Here is a 21,612-nt window from a genome sequence, read left to right on the forward strand (position 1 = left end):
TCCGGGTCTAATTTAAATTGACTTTATGCGTACTTCAAATCCCATGTTGAAAATTAAGCTGTTTTGTGTGATGCAGTTGTATTTAAATTTGGTTGTATCGTTTCAATTAAGTTGTCAATATTAGGCTTTTGATATTTATTTTTATGGATTGATTTACTTAATATTTTGGAATCTGGTTCTATTTTAGCGGTTTTATCCCTCTTAATGGTTATTACAATTGGAGATATGAAATTTGTATCTGAACAATTTTTTAATTTTATTATGTGTTTTTCATCTAACATTTTTTTAAGTGCTGCATTTACTAAAGGTTGGAGATTTAAATGGACTCGTCGTCCTTTTTGATGGTTTGATGTGAAATGTTTCTGAAATGTAGGTTTAACTGTGTGTTTTAATGATTTACCGATTCTAGAGATGAGGCCAGGAAAGTCAAGATCTATTTATTTCTTGATTAGATATTGATTTTGGTTGATGTTTAGTACTTGTTCAGATTGCGTTAGTGAAAGTCCAAGTTGTGGGAACAAATTTTGCCCAATTATAGGTCTGTGACCATATTCAACAACCGTGACACCGTTGTATTAATTACACCAATACTCTTGATTAATTCATTAGAGAATGTTTTGAAGTTGCAGAATTCCGGTGACTGTACCCAGTAGCTTTTTTTACTATTCATTACTAATGCGTTTGCTAGGCTTTATTTTTGATAGTGCAAACGCTCCCCGAATCCACTAACGTTTTTGCCTCTGTGTTTCCGAATTGTATATGCATTTTTACCGGCTCCACTTTTGATGTTGTCATTATCAGAAGTTACAGATACACAGTTGTCGTCGACGTCGTCAGAGTCAGAGTCATAGTTAGCGTCATAAATACTATGTCTTTGCACCATATCCTTAATCTGATTCATTTGTTTCCCTACCGTTGCAGATGCACCAATAGTAGCAGCTTTCGAAATTGTGTCGTCGACCATTTTAGCCGTGGTTTTGGCTTCATCTGAATCTTCGACTTTCGGCAACTTTTGCAAAATGGTTTGCAATTCCACAATATTTGCAGTTCTTTCTACGCGCTGGGCAGTTCTGACGATGACTGGCCGACCAAGCGTAACCACAATAAGGGCAAATTGTAGGTTTCAAGAAATTATCCGTTGTCGATTTAGGTCTATTCCAGGAGTTTTTAATACTATTAATAGAGGAGTTTGCGACGTGATTTGAAACAGTATATGCAGCTGTTCCCGATATTTTCAACTGGTTTTGGATGCCCATTTCGATGTTTATTGCCATTTCTAACGCTTTCTTGGCCGTCCTCGTTTCTTTTAGTAAATCTCTCAGTATTTCTCCACCGTGCATGTTGCCAATGAATACGTCTCGAATTATGAATTCCTCATGGCCGCCAAGATCACAGTTCAAGGATGGTTCTCGAAAACATCCGTAAAACTTCTTTAATCGTTCTCCTTTGAGTTGTTTTCTTATTAAAATTGCATAACGGTCGATTGTTATATTTCTGTTTCGCGAAGACATTATCCAAGCTATCCGGAAGATCCTTCGTCGAAATTTGGTCAATCTGTATCGTTGGTTCTTGGGAACCAAAGATCCGACAACCTTCCTTGTCAAGGTTGAGGTATGTAAATGAAACAGCTTGGAGGTTTAAGTATTGGCGGGGCCCAAAAGGGCTCTATCTCCAGAAGTGCTCGTTCTTGTGGTGCTGACCGCGCCATGTGATACCTCTTACTGTAGAGTGGCGAATGCATGTCTACTTTAGTAGAGTTGGATTCGAGGTGCAAATCCACCGTATTTTGTGCAGCTTGCGATTGCAGCCTATACTTTTACTAAGCAATTGTTTTACAAATGTAATTCGTTTCTGACGATGTGGAATACCGACTCAATTCCACCACAAGCTATTCTCGATTCACAACAGGAGAGATTGAGAAGCAAGCACCTGAATTTAAGATTAACTGATAACAGAATGAAAAACGATATTAACAACAAAAGTGAGTCGTGTGAACACATTTGAAAACTTGACTTTTAGTCGGAGGTAAAACTTACCTAAATGATTCACTTAAAGATTAACAATCAAACTTGAATGATATAAGGATAACTAAAAACTTAGTACAATTTCAGATCTACACTTTTTGATATGATTGTATCACAACCTCCACTGTCCGAACGCAGGTTACGCGCACATGAGACATAACGAACTCGCGGTTCCTTTGCGAACTTGTTAAGTAATGTCTGCCATGATGTCGAGATCGAAACTCATCCTCAGCCATTGCAAGGCGAAACCTTTGCTCTTAAATCAACGACAACTGATGATGGTGCAAGGTTAGTTATCAAGGCCAAGACTTTGGGAATCGAGGTTCAACAAATCGAGGTGTGAAAATTTCCAAATCGCTGGCAAAAATTTACCCTGAAAGCAGTAGCGAAGCCTTCAAGTACCATGAATCTGTTAAAATGAACAAATTTGAACAAAGAATAACAGAGGTTGAGAGAGCAACATTGTCCGCTTGTCTTTGCATGCACTGGTGGAGCTGGCCCACCAGCTTCAAAAGCGCTGAAACAACTGGCATTAAAGCTCTGCGCGAAAAGAGGACAGCTACGCTGATATCATATCATATCTAAGGACAAAAATCAGCTTTGCTCTCCTGGGGAGTTCTATCCTCTGCATTCGTGGGTCAAAGACACTTGTCGGCGCAAAATTGTAGATGCCTCGATGTAAGCTGTGGTTGAAGGGAGGCTTTTAGTTTGACTCATCCACTTTTGTCATTATTTGTTGTTTTCTAATGCTGTCTTTTGTTTTACTTCCTCAGCTGATGTTTGTATATTTTCATTTTTAATAGATTTAAACGATACGAAATGCTTTTTGAAGACGTAGTGCTGGGAGGGCCCCGGACCAGTCATTATTCACCCAGTGTTGGGGAGGGGCATTTCTTTTCAAAATTGAAATCCTCGAAAAAATTCAAGCCTCAAATTTAGATGACTACACTATTATGATTTCATAATCAAAAATTTAAGGTCGGTTTTACAACCAGATATTAGTTACCAATGCCAGTGTACTTTTTGATGTACATTGATTAAAACTTGAGCAAGAAAAACAACTGAAAATGGAGGTAATCAGAAAGGCCAAATTGGTCAAGCAATTTTGCATAGCATGTGATATCTTCCATAAAAGACTACAATAAATGCGTTAAATTTCGCTCGAGAGTTATTAAAAAACGAAATTTTACTAAAACTCAAGTTGAATATTACAAATATATGTCTATTGCATAGTAAAATGTAGAATCGAGTGAAATATGAACTCATTTGATCCGATTAAAACAGCAACACTTCCTTGAAACTCTTCACAAAGTAAATCTGGATCGAAAGTTTTGGCAAATGAAGAAGCAATAAATACAAACAGATTAAAGTAAACCTTGTCTTTCAGACACAGTTTGGGCGAAATTTGTGGAACTAACTTCTTTCTAACGCTGTAACTCATATTCGTTGCAAATCAATCGTTCGCCTACCATAAAAAATGTTGATTTCACCAACTTTCTCGGATGGGGGAAATATTCACGTTAGTAAGAAGGTCAACAATTCCCTGTTTAAAGTTTTCAGTTCTGAAATAATTTGAATGGAATTGGAACAAAAATGAAGTACAAATAGACAACAATCATGAATAAATAAATAGATAAAGATGACATATCATAGATGCGAATGAGACAACTTGTTCTAAATCTATCTAGCACAAAACTAGGATGACGTAATCATATAGCTCAATTGTATTCTATATTGCAAACATATTAGCTTCACTGTTTTGCAAACCTGTGGGAATTTGAAGTAACTTGATTTGAGAAGTTTATCAAACAAATAACGTAGTATGGACTATAACGAATAACAGTTCTGAAGGGGGTTTAGCGTCATGTTCGATTGGTTCTCGAATCTTCTAGAAGGATCTCAGAAATGAGCAACGGCCGTGTTCTCATCATATGCGTAGCCATTGGGTGCGCTATACATTCTATCAAATCCACTGCCATCAAAGAATGCCGAATTTTGCTCCATATTTGTTGGATTTTGAGGCAAGTTTTGCATCGAGTATGGGTAGTTTGCGTGTACGCTTCCACTTGGCAAAGTAGTCGAAGGCATATTTGGAAGTTGATGCTGGTTATTAAAGTTTCGTGGCATCGAGGTGGCATTACCGGTAGAGGCACTTTGGTAAACTGGGTTGTTGAAGTCGTAGTCTGAATTGATTCCAGTCAAAGAGCTGTTTCTGCTATAGTTGCTCGAAAAATCGACGTTCGAAGTCATAACATGAGGCGCTTGGTGAAAAACTTGATTGTTGCCGCTTGCTTGAACCGATGACGTCACGACTCCTTGACGTTGTCCAGTCACACTTCGAGTCATGTCTTGGTATCCACCCACGCTGCTCGCATTGGATGCCACTCTTTGGGGCACGCTTGGGAAGCAGTCATTGTTTGGGTTCTGGTTGCTCAAGTTACCGTACGTTATGGAACCCTGTAAGTTCGGGTAAATTTTATCAGCCCCTACGCTGCTTTGTTGGGCCATCAAGTTCCCAGAATTAGCTTGGCTCTCATTCACAGGCACGTTAGCTTGGCTTTGTTGTTGGCTTGAAACCGGGCAATCATTTGTGGAGACTTGAAGGGATTTGCTGAAATCCAAGGGTTCATTTGCAGGTACATTTTGAACAGTTGACTGGGCAACACTGATGGTTGATGTCACTTTGGGAAGCGTTGTGTAGTCATAGTTAATCTTCTCATAGTTATCCTGCTCCTCATAGACACTGGCTTGTGTGCAGTGAATCGCTGGCGGCAATTTGGAATTCGGTTCCTCCTTCACCAGTGCTGGAACCGTCTCGCTCCAACTGTCGCAGAAATCACCCGACTGCTTAGGAGTGCCCAAATGAGCGTGTTGCTCTGGCGACAACAGGAGCGCACCTTGTCGGCTACTCGCTGGAGAAACGTTAGAAATTGGGCAAATTGGGGGCGGTGGACCCGGGAATAAAGAGTTGGCATTGGGCGCAGTTATGTTGCAGCCTCCAGTAGTCACGGGCGGCGTTGAAAACACGGCACTGGGAGTCGCAGTAGCTGCGTTCAAATGAGGCACAGCTTCATGGAAGAATCGCCCGCTCGGATCTTGAGTCAACAACAATGGTTGGCAAGGGGTTCCACCGTTCGGAGGCGACATCAGAAACGCCTGCTGGGCTTTGGCAATAGATCCAGGGGATGCATTAACGTGTGGCGGAATGCTGGCAAGATGGTGGGCGAAACTAGGGTTGATGTGTAAGTTGGGGTGTTGTGAGAAAGGCATTCGACCAGGGGGTGTCTGCTGGGGAGGAACTATGAACATTCCTGTAGCAGGGTTAACCATGCCCATTGGAATGGGTTTTCCCGAAGGGTCTATGATAGTGTTAGGGTGCATGACAGGAAGAAAGGCTTCGTGTTGTCGCTTCTTCTGAGCTGCTGCTTGTTTGGCTTTGTTCAGTTTGGCTTGCTTCTTGTTGTTTTTGTTTCGCTGACTTGGGATGTCAGGCAAGGCCAAAATCGGCATCACATTCTAAACATTAGATTGATTTACCGATTTTAAAAAATGGATGCTTTAATGATTCTCGACCGTTTTTTAACGGTATCGTTTCTTTTACGTGCAAAAAATGCGTCTCCAACAATCTGCCCAGCCAATTGAAGGACACTGAGGGAACTGTATTAGCAAGAATGGGAAATTTAGACAAAATGGTCCTGTCGCTTTTTCCTGCACAAGTAACAGCTTAGAGATGTTTAAAACTGGGAATTAACAGAACCAAAAGGCCTTAGAAAACATAAATGGGGACCAGAAATTCTCAATCAAAACAATTTTCTTCAGAATCTTCCCAGTTGTTATCGACATCAATAATTCTCGATACTTCAGCGCTAAACGTAATTGCCGCAAAATTGTCGTAACTAAAGGATAAGTATTGATTCATAATATTACCGACTAACGTTGGGCGAATTTCTCTCAAACTACCGGCGAGCGGATGGCTTTGGTAGTAGCCGTCTTAGCCTTAGGGATGAGATAGCATGGGGGGGGGGAGGCAGTGGGGGGTCTCACCAGGTGGAGGAGTGTGGAAAGGGGAGTGATGGGGGTCAAATTGTTACGATTAAGAACCGCCTTTCTATAGCATGAATTTATGTCTCCTCAAAACATTTTCGGTTAATCGCATACTTGGAGACTAATAAGACTTAAAGCACTAAGAGAGCTGCTCAGCCACTTGTTGGCCTCCGGGCTTTACCTGTTTATACCATTATTAGGACGAAAAGTTAAAAGATTAAGACGAACATTTGGTCAAGCAAAAATATAAACATAGCCGGCAGATTGCCGGAATAGCTGCGAAAGAATAGACCCGCGTGCCATATAATAGAGATAGAAACAGATACAGAACTAAATTGAAAAAAAATCGACGCCACTCAAAAAACTAGGTAAAAAACATTCAGCGATAAATTAATAATAGCTTGTTAAAAATCATTCCACAGAAGCCTCTTATTAGGGACCTTTACTGCACAAATGAGTTCCTTTGACCTTAAACAAAATCAAATTAAACTTAAGCTTTAAAGTGCAAAAGTCATTTTATTGAGTGAGGTAAGTCACGTATGATCAAAATCTAATCACGCAAATAACCTAAAAACTTTCGCTAAAGCGAGTGAGAAATGACGTCACGCGCGCAAATGCCGTTAGTGAAAGGAAGAAGTCATTCAGAAAATTTGACTTTTTCAGCTTTGCTGTGTGAACAAATGTAAAACGAAAAAAGAGCGTCAGACGACGAAACAAAAAAAAAACCAAGAGCACCGCAATATAGCTACGCTCAGCTTACAGCTTCGCAGCTATAATTACTAAAACTTCGTTTGAGAGCAATTAAAAATCAAGGAAAAAAGGGCACGTGGAAAACCAATGAGTTGAAAGTCATCAAACCAAGGTTTGCAGAAACCAGAGAACAAATCATAGAGACGAGGCGTACATCACAAGGCAAACATCTACTCACCTGTAAGCAGTGTAGGATGTCTTTATTCTCGTAGAGTTCTGCGATGTCAGCAGCAGTTTGTTTGTCTCTATTTTGAACCATCCTGTCAGCCCCCAACTCTAACAACTTAACAACACTGTCCACACAGCCCTCTCTCACGGCATGGATCAACGCAGTGCACTCCTAAAATTAAACTAACACTTACAACACCAAAGACTTTTTGCGCAATGAAGGGTATTGAGAAGGTTTTTCAAAATCAAAGCGTGTCTCGATTTAATAGCTGAAAGATAAAATTAAACGCCTTCTGCCTCCCTCCTTTCAAAGCTTAAGTGACATAATAAACTTTACATTGCCCATATTATTTAAATATGGTGTTCATAAATGCACTGGTGGGACAAAAGCTCTTTATAAAGTAATACTTGTATTATTATATTTAGATAGTTGAATGACTCATACCTCCACATCCTGGGCATCCCTGTCAGCTTTGGCATTGATGAGTAGCACTACTGCCTCGCTGTTACCCACCTGGGCTGCCCAGTGTAATGGGGTACGCCCACGCTTGTCTGCCATGTTCACGTCTGCACCCGCATCTAAAACACATTAACATGTCACAAGTGATCAAACACAAGTCAATTTTTTCGCATATTATATTATGATAAAGCAAAGTCAATACATTTGTATTATCTTAGCAGGAAAGGAAAACGTTGGTCCATCCAAAGAATCCAATTCTTGTCACAACTTTAAAAAAAAATTACAAAATAAACATATGCCAACTGATTCTTTTCAAATAGTTGAAATTAAGAAAAAATATGATGGAACCACACTTTCCCTTCTTTTAATATTATTTCAAATATGGGTTAGTTGATCCAGAACAAGTAATTCGTTTAACAAGACAATAATAAAATACTGGCATAACGAAATACTGACTGATTCTGTTCATACTTTGTACATAACTGATGAATCTATTGCCCCCCCCCTTTGTGCATATAACTTTTACGCCCCAAAGCTCTCGTGCTATCACAATAACTTGCCATATAACATTACATAATTTGTTAGTGGGGGTAATAACACGGGGTGGGGGGGGGGGGGGTAGATCCTAACTGATTAAGTTCATATAGTTGAAATTTAGAAAAGTTGTGTTGATAAAAAATAAGTCTCTTCACTTCATATTCTGGCTTACCAATGAGTCTGCGTAGTATGTTTGAGGAGTGAATATGCTTCACAGCTGTCATGAGAGCAGTAGATCCATCTGTCTGCTGTTGATTCAACATGTCACGTGTCGACACTCTGCAACAGATCAATCATTCACTTTATATCATCCACACAGGACATGAACATCTCTCAAAACTACGAGACAGAACCTCTGCCTAATAAAGTGTTACATTTGGTTCATTTCAACTCTTTAATTCCACGAAACGTATTGTATTTTAAAAACATGTAGAAAGGTCCTTACACTGCGGGCTTTGCCGATGAAGGAACAATTGCTAATTATATCATGCTTTTGTCCTTCAACGCCAAATCCATAAATTTGCGCTGGCTCGTAATGAAACATTTTTCGCGCTTGATACCAGAGGTTTTCCAGAACTAGTTTGCCAATAGAACCACAGATCCTTTTTATAAACAAAAAAAATCAAACAGCCGGCCGATTGCCGGAATACCTGCGAAATAGACTTGCGTGGCGTATAATATAGATAGAAACAGATAGATTTAAATTGAAAATTTTATCGAGGCCGCTCAAAATGCTATGTAAAAAAACATTCACCGATAAATTAATAGAGCTTGCTAAAATTCATTCCGCAGAACACTTTCATTACGGACCTTTATTACACATATGAGCTCCTTTGACCTTAAACTAATTCAAATTTAATTCAAGTTTTAAAGTTCAATGAATTTTATTGAGTGAGGTAAGTAACGTATGATCAAAATCTAATCCCGCAAATGATCTTAAAACCTTTACAATAGAGACTGAGAAATGACGTCACGCATGCATTAGTGAGAGTAAGACGTCGTTCAGAAAATTTGACTTTTTCAGCTGTGCGATGTGAGCAAATTAAAACAAACCTAGCCGGAAGAATTCCGGAAGCGACTCGAAGCGTCAAAGTTTCACAAAAAACCGTAATTGCAGCTGATACCATAACCTATTGTATTTAACCATCAACTCTTCACCTCACCTTGTTTGATCTTGAAAGATTGCTGAAGTTTAAACCGAAGTCACCACGAGAAAAAGTATTTGGTAACGTACAAAATTGTCCAATATTCTTAGGACGCGCAAAATACTAATAAGCTGGAAAACTGGTAGCACAAAAAATTGGCATGAAATAACTCATGATGCTGGTCTTGAAATAGAACTCCGCAACCATCCGTAATACCTAAAATCACATTTTGAAAACATAAGGCAGAAAAACATCTTGGAAACTAAAAATTTCAAAGAAAAACGAAATGAAAAACAAAGACTCAAAAAACACTACATTTAGTTTCCAAATCACTGCAACTGAGACCAAAATGAGATTATCTTCTTCATTGTTGTAGATATGAAACGAAAGGCAATGAATTCAGACTATTTCAAACTTAAATTGATCAAAGAAAGAAACAAAAGCGAAAGAATATTTGAAGGAAAAAAAGTTCAAAACGAACCAAAACCTCCAAAAAATTGAAAGTAGTTCTCAGTAAAAAATTTTCACATAAGATTTCAAGCAAAATCTCACTGCAGCATTCTGTTAAATGAAATCAATTGCAAACTAAAGGTGACAAAATCCTAAGAAAATGGAATCGTAAAAATTTTTAACAACTGAAAAAAAAAACAAAACGAATAAAATAGGAGATAGGGGAATGCTAAAATGATACGTGCTAGAATGTAAAGAATATAGAGAGAATGAAAGAAACACAAACAGACTACTTCTTAATTCTTTGAAAGTTAAAAATCAAAATTAAAAGAAAAAATGGATCAAACAGTTACAATTCGAAATTTAGCATTCTAGACTGAGAATAAACCAAGAGCCGTCCTCCTGTACATATAAACAAAACTCAAAGATTGGAAACGTTGAAATAATTGGCAAAAAAAGGCAAAATAATTTTTAAAACTGCATTTATGAAAAAATTTTGGCTGCATTAAAAAATGAATGCCAAAAAACAAATGAATTATTAATAAAACAAAATTAAAATCCCTGATGTTCAAAAAAGACTAGTTTCCAGCAAATTAAACCAAAATACAAAGAGCTGAGAAAAATTGAAAACCAGCAAAATCGGAGAAGCATATTTTTTTAAAAAAATTCAAAATTACCTTGCGGTGGAAAGAGGCATTTAGTATATGAATAATCAATGGCAAGTTGCCATACAACCTGTTTTTTAAAATAAAAACACGGCTTAAATATCAAAAACATTAATGGAAAAAGCCAGAAAGTAATTTTGAACGTGAAACGAATTATTAGAGTCTGCAAAGCACTGTGCTAAAAACTTTCGAGGTCTACATTTCAATATGACGTCGAATGAAAATTAACTGCCACAAGATATACAAGCCGGAAAGGGCCAATTGGACGAAAAAAAGGCTGCTAAAAACCCTGATCTTTACGTGCGATGCTGTTAAAAACATTTTAAAAATCGAAGGCATTGATTGAACGCAGAGCCATAATCAAAAACTTCCAACGCTCAGAAAAAATTAGTTCACCACAGCATATTACTCACTTTCGCTCTTAGGTCAATTCGCCGTCCGAACGAATAGTACTTCCGGTAAAACATCTTAAGAATAAAAAAACTCCTCTTTCAGTCGTAAAAAGAGTGTCAGACGACGAAACAAAAAGCATAGCCGGAAGAACTCAGGAAACGACTCGAAGTCGTATCCACCGAAAAAGCTTTTTCAAACGGCTACTATCTCCGTGCACAACACATTCATCCAGAGAAAACAATCTTAAGTCAAACAACAAAAGAAAATTTCGGCAATAAACATAAATTTAGGAAAATTCAATTTAATTTTTCATTTCATGCAGTACAAGTACACATACAAACGACAAAAGCTGCTTCAGGCAAAGAAACTACTTCTCCAGCCACAACATATCAGCCAAGCCTTCATGAACTCACAAACATCTCTAATTTTGAAAAGGAAAAAATTATGTCAAATTGCTTAGGAGACGATTTTGTAGCAAAAGAAACTTGTATCCTTTCTACTAAAAAGAACCTACAGTCATGAGACTTTCAGTCAATTATCAATAGATTCAATAAACCGATACAATGGCCCAAAAATCGCAAAAAGTCCTGAAGTTCAGCAAATTAGTTCCAAATAAACTTTCCAATCAATCACCAAAAAGACAAAAGAAACAGGATATACAGGCAAAAACGTTCAAAATCCAAGCTAAGGCACCAATACTACTCGCAGAAAGTAATTATCAGTCAAAATGTTCAATTGGCATTTCAAGGAAATTCTCAGTTCCGCACTATGTCAAATGAAATTACAAAAAAATCTAAAAAGTCTAAAACCTTTACTGTTTACAACTGATAAAAGCAGAGCTGATAAGAACTATAGGTCTCAGGAAAATGATAATCTGATGCATTCTAGAATGCGGAGAGTAAGGACAGAAGCAGAAAGATTTGTTCTTAACTATTGAAAGTTAAAACTCAAATTTAAAAAAATATGAAGTAGACAAACAATTACATTTTTTAGTATGAAATTATAAAGCAATCCTCCGGCAAAAATTAAAATTTAGAAACATAGTTCAAATACTGGAAACAAAACTATTTGCAAAAAACTTATGAAAAAAATCTCGCCGAAACTCAGATACAAAACTTCACAAATTTATTCGATTATTAGTAAACGTAAATTAGTATCCCTGACAGTGCATAAAAACACTTTGTAGTAATTAGATCTAAAAAACGGACAAAACTGAGAAAAATTGGATAAAAAACTGCAAAAATCGGGCAAGCATATTTACAATTCAATGATATAATTCACGTTATAAAGATGCATTCAATGCATGATACATCAAAGTTAAATTGCCATATGCACTGATTTTTTAAAAAAAGAAATCAGCTGTAAGATCAAAAATTGAAGACAATCATTTTTTAAAAAAAGAACCAAGCTGAATTAAAAAGAAATTGGGAAATATGTGCTCATTTAGATATCAAAACGCATCATCAGACTCTCAAAAACACTGGTATCAATTTCGTAGGTTCCCATATTAATATAGCTTCTATTAAAAACTATTTCTACAAAAAAATTGGACGAAAAAACGGGCAAAAATGGTTATCAGTATGCGGCATTCTGTCAAAAAATACTTTTTAAAGTCAAAAAGTCATTAACAGATCGACGCTCATGATCAAAAAACTTCTCTCGCTCAGACATAATTAGTTTACATGGCAATTTTACTCTTTCGCTTTTAGGTCAATACGCCCTCTGAACGAATAGTACTTCCGGTTAAAAAAAACCTTAAGAAAATCAATACTCCTCTGCGAGTCGTAAAAACCAAGAGCGCCGCAATATAGCTCCACTGAGCTTACACCTTCGCAGCTAAAAACAATAAATCACAAACTGTCTTTTAATCTACTTCAAATCACCTTTTATATTACTCAGTGAACTTAAATCTGCAGCAAAGAGCCACATAACGGCGTCTTTATAGATTATTATACCTTAGCATAATTGTACTATCACTGACCCTCGCAGAGGTTCTTCAAAAATTTGGCTATTGCCTGACCTCTCAAACTCATTCTTGCTTTTCAGTTGATTAATATTCAGTTGGCTCCTCTCTACTTGCATTGGTAACTAATTGTATAGCCTAATAAAAGGTGAAGATATTAAAGCAATTAGAGCTGGGGATATTGAGGAAGGTGATGTAATAAGAGTGGTTCATTAACCATACCGGCATATTAATTCGAACACCCTCTCGTCAGCTGTGGCAGCAGCTACCATGATTGCATTGCGATTGTTGATGTCTCCGATGGATAGATCAATGGAGGGTGACTGCAACAGAATCTGCACTGACTCCAAGTCCGTTAACAAGATAGCCTGATGCAACACTGTCTCGTCTAAAAGGACAACTAGCTTGCTTAGTTGAATGATTTATAAACTAAATAAAACGCAAGTAAAATTTACAGCGCTTATGTGTAGTAGGCCACACTGTGGTGTTAAAAGATGAGGGGGGGGGGGGGGGGGGGTATGCTATATTTTGACACTACAGGAAATCGCGACCCACTCAAATGGTTAATTGTCTGCATTGCCTTTCTCAACCCCCCCCCCCCCCTCAACTCGGCAACTCGGTGGTGACATCAGTGTCGTCAACTGCCTTTATGGTGTCTCAATTAGAGATCATTTTCAAAGGTAGTAAGCTCTACTGTTCAAACTTAGAGCTGATTCCGACCAGAGAGATCAGCACAAGCACTAATAATTAAAGCTCACCCCAAATGAATTCCTTCAAGAAATTAAAAAAGACCTATTGTTATAGAGAGCCTGAGTTGTATATAACAGACTTACGTCTGGAGAGTGTTTGGGTGTTCATGTCGTATCCCTCTTTGACAAGTGAGAGCAGAGTCTGTCGCTTGACATCCGGATCTCTGTTCTTCAGCACCAGCATTGCAGATGTAGTGTTGTCTGCACCAGCCACCAACACCTGAAAAAACACTCTCTTACATTTTACACAACACTTTTACAAGTGACTTTATGTTATAACTCTTCATGCGTTGAACATAGCCGGCAGATTACCTGAACAGCTGCGAAAGACTTGCGTGTCGTACAAAACGATATAAACAGATGAAAAAGAAATCGGCGCCTCTTAAGAACTATGAAAATATTTTCAGCGATGAACTCATATGGCTTGTTCAATTTGAACGCAAACAAATTCAATAAAAATTTCAGTTTTTAAAGTACAAGAATCGTTTTATTGAGTGAGGTAAGTCACCAATGATCAAAATCACCACAGGCGGGGCAATTTAATTCACAGTTAGCTGATTTTGAAGAACCATTTTGGATGCAAAAATTTCCAAAAAGGAGCGGTTTGAACCCGCTATCTCCCTGGTAAAAGTAAGCTTCCAGCTTCCGCAAGGACTCAGCGATAATGCCATTTGACACTCCAATTAATATCACCCAAAAAAGATCAAGCGCAAAAAAGTAGCGGAAGAACAAATGTAAAACAAAAAAATTGAGCGTCAGATGACGAAACAAAAAAACCTAGCCGTGCGAATTCCGGATGCGACTCAAAGCGTCGGACCTTCATAAACAAAACCGTAAATACAGCCAAAAAAACCTTTTGTCTAAAACAAATTGTTCTTTTCCTCGCCAGAGTTAACAATATCTGGTAAAGTTAACCATGACGTAACGAGAAAAATGTAAGAATTGACATCACTGAAGCAAGAAAAACAATTAATACGTCATTCAGAAACATAAAACCACGCCGCACAAATTCAAATCCTGAGATATAATTTTTACAAAGAAAACTACTGTGAAATCTTAAAACTTTGTTATATTAGAAACATCTGGTAACACTAAACATAGCCGGCAGATTGCCGGAATAGCTGCGAAAGAATAGACCTGCATGCCATATAATAAAGATAGAAACAGATATAGATCTAAATTGAAAAAAAAAATCGACGCCGCTAAAAAAACTAGGCTAAAAAACATTCGGCGATAAATCAATAAAGCTTGTTAAAATTCATTCCACAGAAGCCTCTTATTAGGGACCTTTACTGCACATATGAGTTCCTTTGAGCTTAAACAAATTCAAATTAAACCTAAGTTTTAAAGTGCAAAAGTCATTTTATTGAGTGAGGTAAGTCACGTATGATCAAAATCTAATCACGCAAATAACCTAAAAACTTTTGCTAAAGCGAGTGAGAAATGACGTCACGCGCGCAAATGCCGTTAGTGAGAGGAAGAAGTCATTCAGAAAATTTGACTTTTTCAGCTTTGCTGTGTGAACAAATGTAAAACGAAAAAAGAGCGTCAGACGACGAAACAAAAAACATAGCCGGAAGAATTCCGGAAGCGACTCGAAGCGTCAAAACTTCACTAACAAAACCGCAATTGCAGCAGAAGCCACTACCTTTTGTATTAAACCATTAGCTCACTGCCTCTCAGGGTCTCTTCTAAAAATTGGTTAAACTTGTCTAAAAACTGTCACCAAGAGAAACAAAATGAAGCAAAATTTCATATTTATGAAAACGTTTGGTTACGTTAAAAAATCTGAAATCATTAAAATGGTCAAAAAACTGATAGTCTGAAAAACCTGACAAGGTTATCAATTGCCCTCAAAAAACTCATGATTCCAATCTGAAGATCGCGAAAGCAAACGGCAGATATATCTTAGAAACTAAGTTAAATCTTTTCAAAAAAGAAAGCTCAAATTTCAGAATCAGAAAACACCTATATTTACACTTCTAATCACTGCAATTAAGACCAAAAACAACACACACTTGTTCCTTGTTGTACATATGCTGGACAACAAGATTTCATACTAATTCAGAAATTTAATTGATCATTGAAAAGACATAAGCAGCAGAAGAGTATACAAAGGGAAAAAATCGTTCAAATTAAAACCCAAGCGGGAAGTTGCAGTAAAAAGTCATAAAAGGAAGTTATGGAAAAGGCTTAACATCAATCTGTCAGTACTGCCTTATGAATGAAATCAATTGCAAACCAAAGAAATGACGAAAATCTAAGAAAACGCGGAAATCATTCATTTTTAACAACTGAGAAAATCAATATACCAAAAATAAATGTAGGTACCAGAACAAAGCTAGAATGATACTAACTAAAATGTGAAGAATATGTGCACAATGTAAAGAACACCGCAACCAAAAATCATGATTTTTGAAAGTTAAAAATCAATTTCAAAAATTCAAGAAAAACGAATACATTTCATTGTTCAGCATTCAAGAAATAGAAAAGATAACTGGTCATCCGATACAAAGATCTATCCTCCTGAAGAGAACAAAAAAAGGAAAAAGCAGAATTCACAAATACGAAACATTGAAACATTTTGCAAAAAAAATGGTCAAAAAAATTTTTAAGACTGCATTTATGAAAAATTTGTAACCGTTTTTCAAAAACTTAACACCAAAAAACGATTGAATTTTTATTGAAACGAAATTGAAGTCCCTCATGTTGCACAAAAAGACTATTTCTAGCAGTTACAACCAAAATACAAACCAAAAACTGACGAAAATCGGAAAAAAACTACAAAAATCGGATTAGCATAAGTACAATTTTATAGAACAAAATTACATCGAGGTAGAAAGAGGCGTTGAGTATATGAAATATCAAAAAGAAGCTGCCATATTAACTGATTTTTGACAAAAAGACGGTTAAAAGATCCAAAAGTGAAGAAATTAATAGAAAAAAAACCAAATATTAACTAAAAAATCAAGAAATATGTGCCAATTTTCAACTTGAAACGCATTTTCAGGCTCTGCAAAACACTGTGTCATCAATTTCCGAGGTTGACATTTCCAAATAGTATCAAAACCAATTTATCTCTACACGAAACCAAATTAAAAGCAAAAAAATTGGGCCACTTAGACGAAAAAACGGCTAAAAACGGTTATCTATATGTGCCATTCAGTCAAAAACTACTTTTCAAAGTCAAAAAGTCATTCACTAAACGCAGCGCATGATCAAAAACCTTCTCTCGCTTAGCAAAAAACTGTTCACCAAGACAGTTTTTCTCATTTTCGCTTTTAGGTCAAAATGCCGCGTGAACAAATCTACTTCCTGTAAAAAACATAGCCGGAAGAATTCCGGAAGCGACTCGAAGCACCAAAACTTCATGAAAAGCTGAAGCCATTACCTTTTGTATTAAACTATTAACTCATTACCTCCCCGAGTCTGATCTAAAAACCGGTGAAATTTAAACCACTGTCAACAAGAGAAAGAAAATGCAGCAAAATTTTATTATTGAAAACGTTTGGTAACGTTAAAAAAGTCTGAAATTTTTAGGATGGTCAAAAAACTGATAGCCTGACAAAGCTGACAGGGCCATCAATTGCCCTCAGATAACTAATGATTCTAATCTCAAAAAGATGGCGAAAGCAAACGGCAGATAAAAACTTTTCAAAAAAGACAGGAAAGTCAAAATTATTCAAAAAAGAGTGCTCAAACTTAAGAATCAGAGAACCACTACAATTAGATTTCTAATCACGGCAACTAGGACAAAAATAATATATGATTCTTCCTTGTTGTATATATGCTAGACAACATGATTTCATACTAATTCAAAAATTAAATTAATCATAGAAAAACAAAAGCAACAGAATAATATTCAAAAGCAAAAAATCGTCTCAAAACAATACCAAGCCCGGAAGAAAATTGCAATGAATAGTAATAAGTAGAAATGTTGGAAAAGACTTTCTAGCAAAGTCCCAGTACTGCCTTATTTTGAATTAAATCAATTGCAAACCGAAGAAACCAAGATCTAAGAAAAAGCTGAATTCATTCAATTTTTTAACAACTGAAAAATCAATATAACGAATATAAAAGTAGGTGCCAGGACAAAACTAGAATGATACAAACGAAAATGTGAAGAATATGGACACAATGTTAGGAACACCGTAACAAAAAGACCAATTCTTGATTTTTGAAAGTTAAAAATCAAATTTAAAAAAATCAACAAAAACGAGTACATTTCATTGATCAGCATTCGAGACATAGAAAAGACAAAAAGTCATTTGAGACAAAAATCCAACTTGCTGAACAGAATGAAACAAGAAAAAGCAGAATTCAGACATACGAAACAATGAAACATTTTGCAAAAGTGGTCAAAAAATACTTAAGACTGCATTTATGAAAAAAAATTATCTGTTTTTTCAAAAACATAACACCAAAAAACGATTGAATTCTTATTGAAACAAAACTAAAGTCCATCATGTTCTCCAAAATACTATTTCTAGTAATTAAAAGCAAAATACAAACAAAAAAACTGAAAAAAATTGGCAAAAAACTACGAAAATCGGATTAGCAAATGTACAATTTTATGAAACAAAATTACATCGAGGTAGAAGGAGGCGTTGAGTATATGAATTATCAGAGGGAAGTTGCCATATTAACTGATTTTTGACAAAAAACAGCTAAAAAATCCAAAAATGAGGAAATTAATAGAAAAAAAGCCAAAAATTAACTAAAAATCAAGAAATATGTGCCAATTTCGCATTTGAAACGCAATTTCAGGCTACACAAAATACTGTGCTATCAATTTCCGGGGTTTAAAATTCAACATAGCATCGATTAAAAATTATTTCTACAAAAAACCAAATTACAAGCAAAAAAACTAGGCCACTTAGACGAAAAAACGGCTAAAAACGGTTATCTATATGTGCCATTCAGTCAAAAACTACTTTTCAATGTCAAAAAGTCATTCACTAAACGCAGCGCATGATCAAAAAACTTCTCTCGCTTAGCGAAAATCTGTTCACTAAGACAGCTTTTCTCACTTTCGCTTTTAGGTCAAAATGCCGCGTGAACAAATCTACTTCCTGTAAAAAAAAAACATAGCCGGAAGAAATCCGGAAGCGACTCGAATCACCAAAACTTCACAAAAAGCTGAAGCCATTACCTTTTGTATTAAACTATTAACTCATTACCTCCCCGAGTCTGATCTAAAAACCGGTGAAATTTAAACCACTGTCAACAAGAGAAAGAAAATGCAGCAAAATTTTATTATTGAAAACGTTTGGTAACGTTAAAAAAGTCTGAAATTTTTAGGATGGTCGAAAAGCTGATAGCCTGACAAAGCTGACAGGGCCATCAATTGCCCTCAGATAATTATTGATTCTAATCTCAAAAAGATCGCGAAAGCAAACGTCAGATAAAAACTTTTCAAAAAAGACAGGAAAGTCAAAATAATTCAAAAAAGAGTGCTCAAACTTAAGAATCAGAGAACCACTACAATTAGATTTCTAATCACGGCAATTAAGACAAAATTAATACATGATTCTTCCTTGTTGTATATATGCTAGACAACATGATTTCATACTAATTCAAAAGTTAAATTAATCATAGAAAAACAAAAGCAACAGAATAATATTCAAAGGCAAAAAATCGTCTAAAAACAATACCAAGTCCGGAAGAAAATTGCAATGAATAGGAATAAGTAGAAATGTTGGAAAAGACTTTCTAGCAAACTCCCAGTACTGCTTTATTTTGAATTAAATCAATTGCAAACCGAAGAAACCAAGATCTAAGAAAAAGCTGAATTCATTCAATTTTTTAACAACTGAAAAAATCAATAAAACGAATATAAAAGTAGGTGCCAGGACAAAACTAGAATGATACAAACGAGAATGTGAAGAATATGGACACAATGTTAGGAACACCGTAACAAAAAGTCCAATTCTTGATTTTTGAAAGTTAAAAATCAAATTTAAAAAAATCAAGAAAAACGAGTACATTTCATTGATCAGCATTCGAGACATAGAAAAGACAAGGAGTCATTCCAGACAAAAATCCAACTTGCTCAAGAGAATAAAACCAGAAAAAGCAAAATTCAGACATGCGAAACATTGAAACATTTTGCAAAAAAGTGGTCAAAAAATATTTAAGACTGCATTTATGAAAAAAATTTATCTGTTTTTTCAAAAACTTAACACCAAAAAATGATAGCATTTTCATTGAAACGAAATTAAAGTCCCTCGTGTTCCCCAAAATACTATTTCTAGTAATTAAAAGCAAAATACAAACAAAAAACTGAAAAAATTGGCAAAAAACTACGAAAATCGGATTAGCAAATGTACAATTTTATGAAACAAAATTACATCGAGGTAGAAAGAGGCATTGAGTATATGAATTATCAAAGGGAAGTTGCCATATTAACTGATTTTTGACAAAAAAACAGATAAAAGATCCAAAAATGAAGAAATTAATAGAAAAAAAAGCCAAAAATTAACTAAAAAATCAAGAAATATGTGCCAATTTCGCATTTGAAACGCAATTTCAGGCTATGCAAAATACTGTGCTATCAATTTCCGGGGTTTACATTTCAACATAGCATCGATTAAAAATTATTTATACAAAAAACCAAATTACAAGCAAAAAAACTAGGCCACTTAGACGAAAAAACGGTTAAAAACGGTTATCTATATGTGTCATTCAGTCAAAAACTACTTTTCAATATCAAAAAGTCATTCACTAAACTCAGCGCATGATCAAAAAATTTCTCTCGCTCAGAAAAAATTAGTTCACACTGCAATTTTACTCGCTTTCGCTTTTAGGTCAAAACATCGTCTGAACGAATAGTACTTCCGGTAAAAAAAAAAACCTTAAGAAAACCAATACTCCTCTTCGAGTCGTAAAAACCGAGAGAAAACCAATACTCCTCTTCGAGTCGTAAAAAGACCGAGAGAAAACCAATACTCCTCTTCGAGTCGTAAAAAAACCAAGAGCACCGCAATATAGCTACGCTCAGCTTACAGCTATAAAAATCTAAAAATGATAATACCCCTCTTCGAGTAAAAAAACCAAGAGTAACGCAATATAACTAGACTAAAAATATCACAGCTACTTAGCTATACAAATTGTGCAAATATGTAATCATCATGGGTCTCACCTCGCACTATATTTTCATGAATGATTCTGGAATTTTCATCGTTTAATGAACATTCCTCTCCCAGAAATGTTATCATGCAAGATCTAATAAAACACCTTTAAAATTATGATTTAACATCTGGTTGAAACATAATTGGCTGGACGTATCAATGATCGCTAAAAGTTCGGTTTAAGAGCATGTTTTGCAAAACTTCGGATCACATTTCCTCCGATTTTTTCATGAATTTATCATTTGCTTCGCTCAGACCATACGAACCTTAGCACTGGGTACATTGTTGTTGTTGACTTTGAGTGATGACTGTTCGAGGTGCTCCTTGTGTAGTGGTGGTATTCTAGGGGGAGAGGAGAGGTTTTCCTGGCGGAGCTTCTTACTCGCCTGCTGTCCTGTTGTCCCAGATCCATCAACTTCCGAGTACTCACTCCCACCGTAGTAATCCCCCTCTTCGCCAACAGAGCTGAGCACATACAAACTGTTCTTCAAAGTTTTTTTTTTTTTTTTTGGATTAAATATTTCAAAGTCTTTATCTGGCTATCAATTTCATCTTAATTCTGTTCAGAATTCCCCTTCCTTTTCAATGGAACCTAAAATTATTGTTTTGCTTAGAACAACTTGGGAGAAATCTTTAATATAAACAGACTAAGAATACCCCAAATGAAGTGAACCAAAAATATTCAACTTCACGTGTGCTCATCTGAAAAGCCGATTGATATTAATAAATAATTCTCAAATAGAACCCTTTTTGGTTGGCAATAACTTCTTCAGATTTTTTTTGAGTTCTCAACAGACATAGAGCAAAGAGTAATAGTCCATTCTGAAATCCCAAAATTCATTCCTATTCAATGATAGGCAGCAAGGTTCGATATATTTGGGGTATTTTAATTTTGTTGATCAACTATTTCCTCAAGATATTGTTAGCAGCTAGCTAATTCTTTCGTGGACAATATATATCAAAAGATTATAGGTTCGGTTGAAAAGACAAAAGAATAGCAAAATCGCATTTACATAGCAGTAAAATGTGAGCAAAGAAACCCAATTCATTTACCATTTTGAAAACTAAGGTTATGCAACTCAAAAAAACTAAGCCAACTGCAAGCCGTTTTCACCTGGACTTCTTGCAAGCAAG

General features: G+C 36.0%; 1 protein-coding gene across 2 annotated transcripts in view; it reads right to left on the reverse strand.

The window, feature by feature from the left end:
• Nucleotides 1–3,208: 3,208 nt before the first annotated feature.
• LOC142341808 (uncharacterized) overlaps nt 3,209–21,612 on the reverse strand; it is a 175,067-nt gene continuing 156,663 nt past the window's right edge. For both annotated transcript variants that reach the window (XM_075393048.1, XM_075393049.1), the window contains 7 exons: nt 20,745–20,943; nt 13,433–13,568; nt 12,822–12,987; nt 8,156–8,262; nt 7,432–7,565; nt 6,997–7,158; nt 3,209–5,540 (listed from right to left, as the gene is read on the reverse strand). In XM_075393048.1, coding sequence (XP_075249163.1) covers nt 3,924–5,540; nt 6,997–7,158; nt 7,432–7,565; nt 8,156–8,262; nt 12,822–12,987; nt 13,433–13,568; nt 20,745–20,943 — 2,521 coding nt within the window. In that variant the 3' untranslated portion in view covers nt 3,209–3,923. The remainder of the gene's footprint in view (nt 5,541–6,996; nt 7,159–7,431; nt 7,566–8,155; nt 8,263–12,821; nt 12,988–13,432; nt 13,569–20,744; nt 20,944–21,612) is intronic.

This window comes from Convolutriloba macropyga, chromosome 6 (assembly GCF_964194025.1).
Source record: "Convolutriloba macropyga chromosome 6, txConMacr16.3, whole genome shotgun sequence".
Lineage (NCBI taxonomy): Eukaryota > Metazoa > Xenacoelomorpha > Acoela > Convolutidae > Convolutriloba > Convolutriloba macropyga.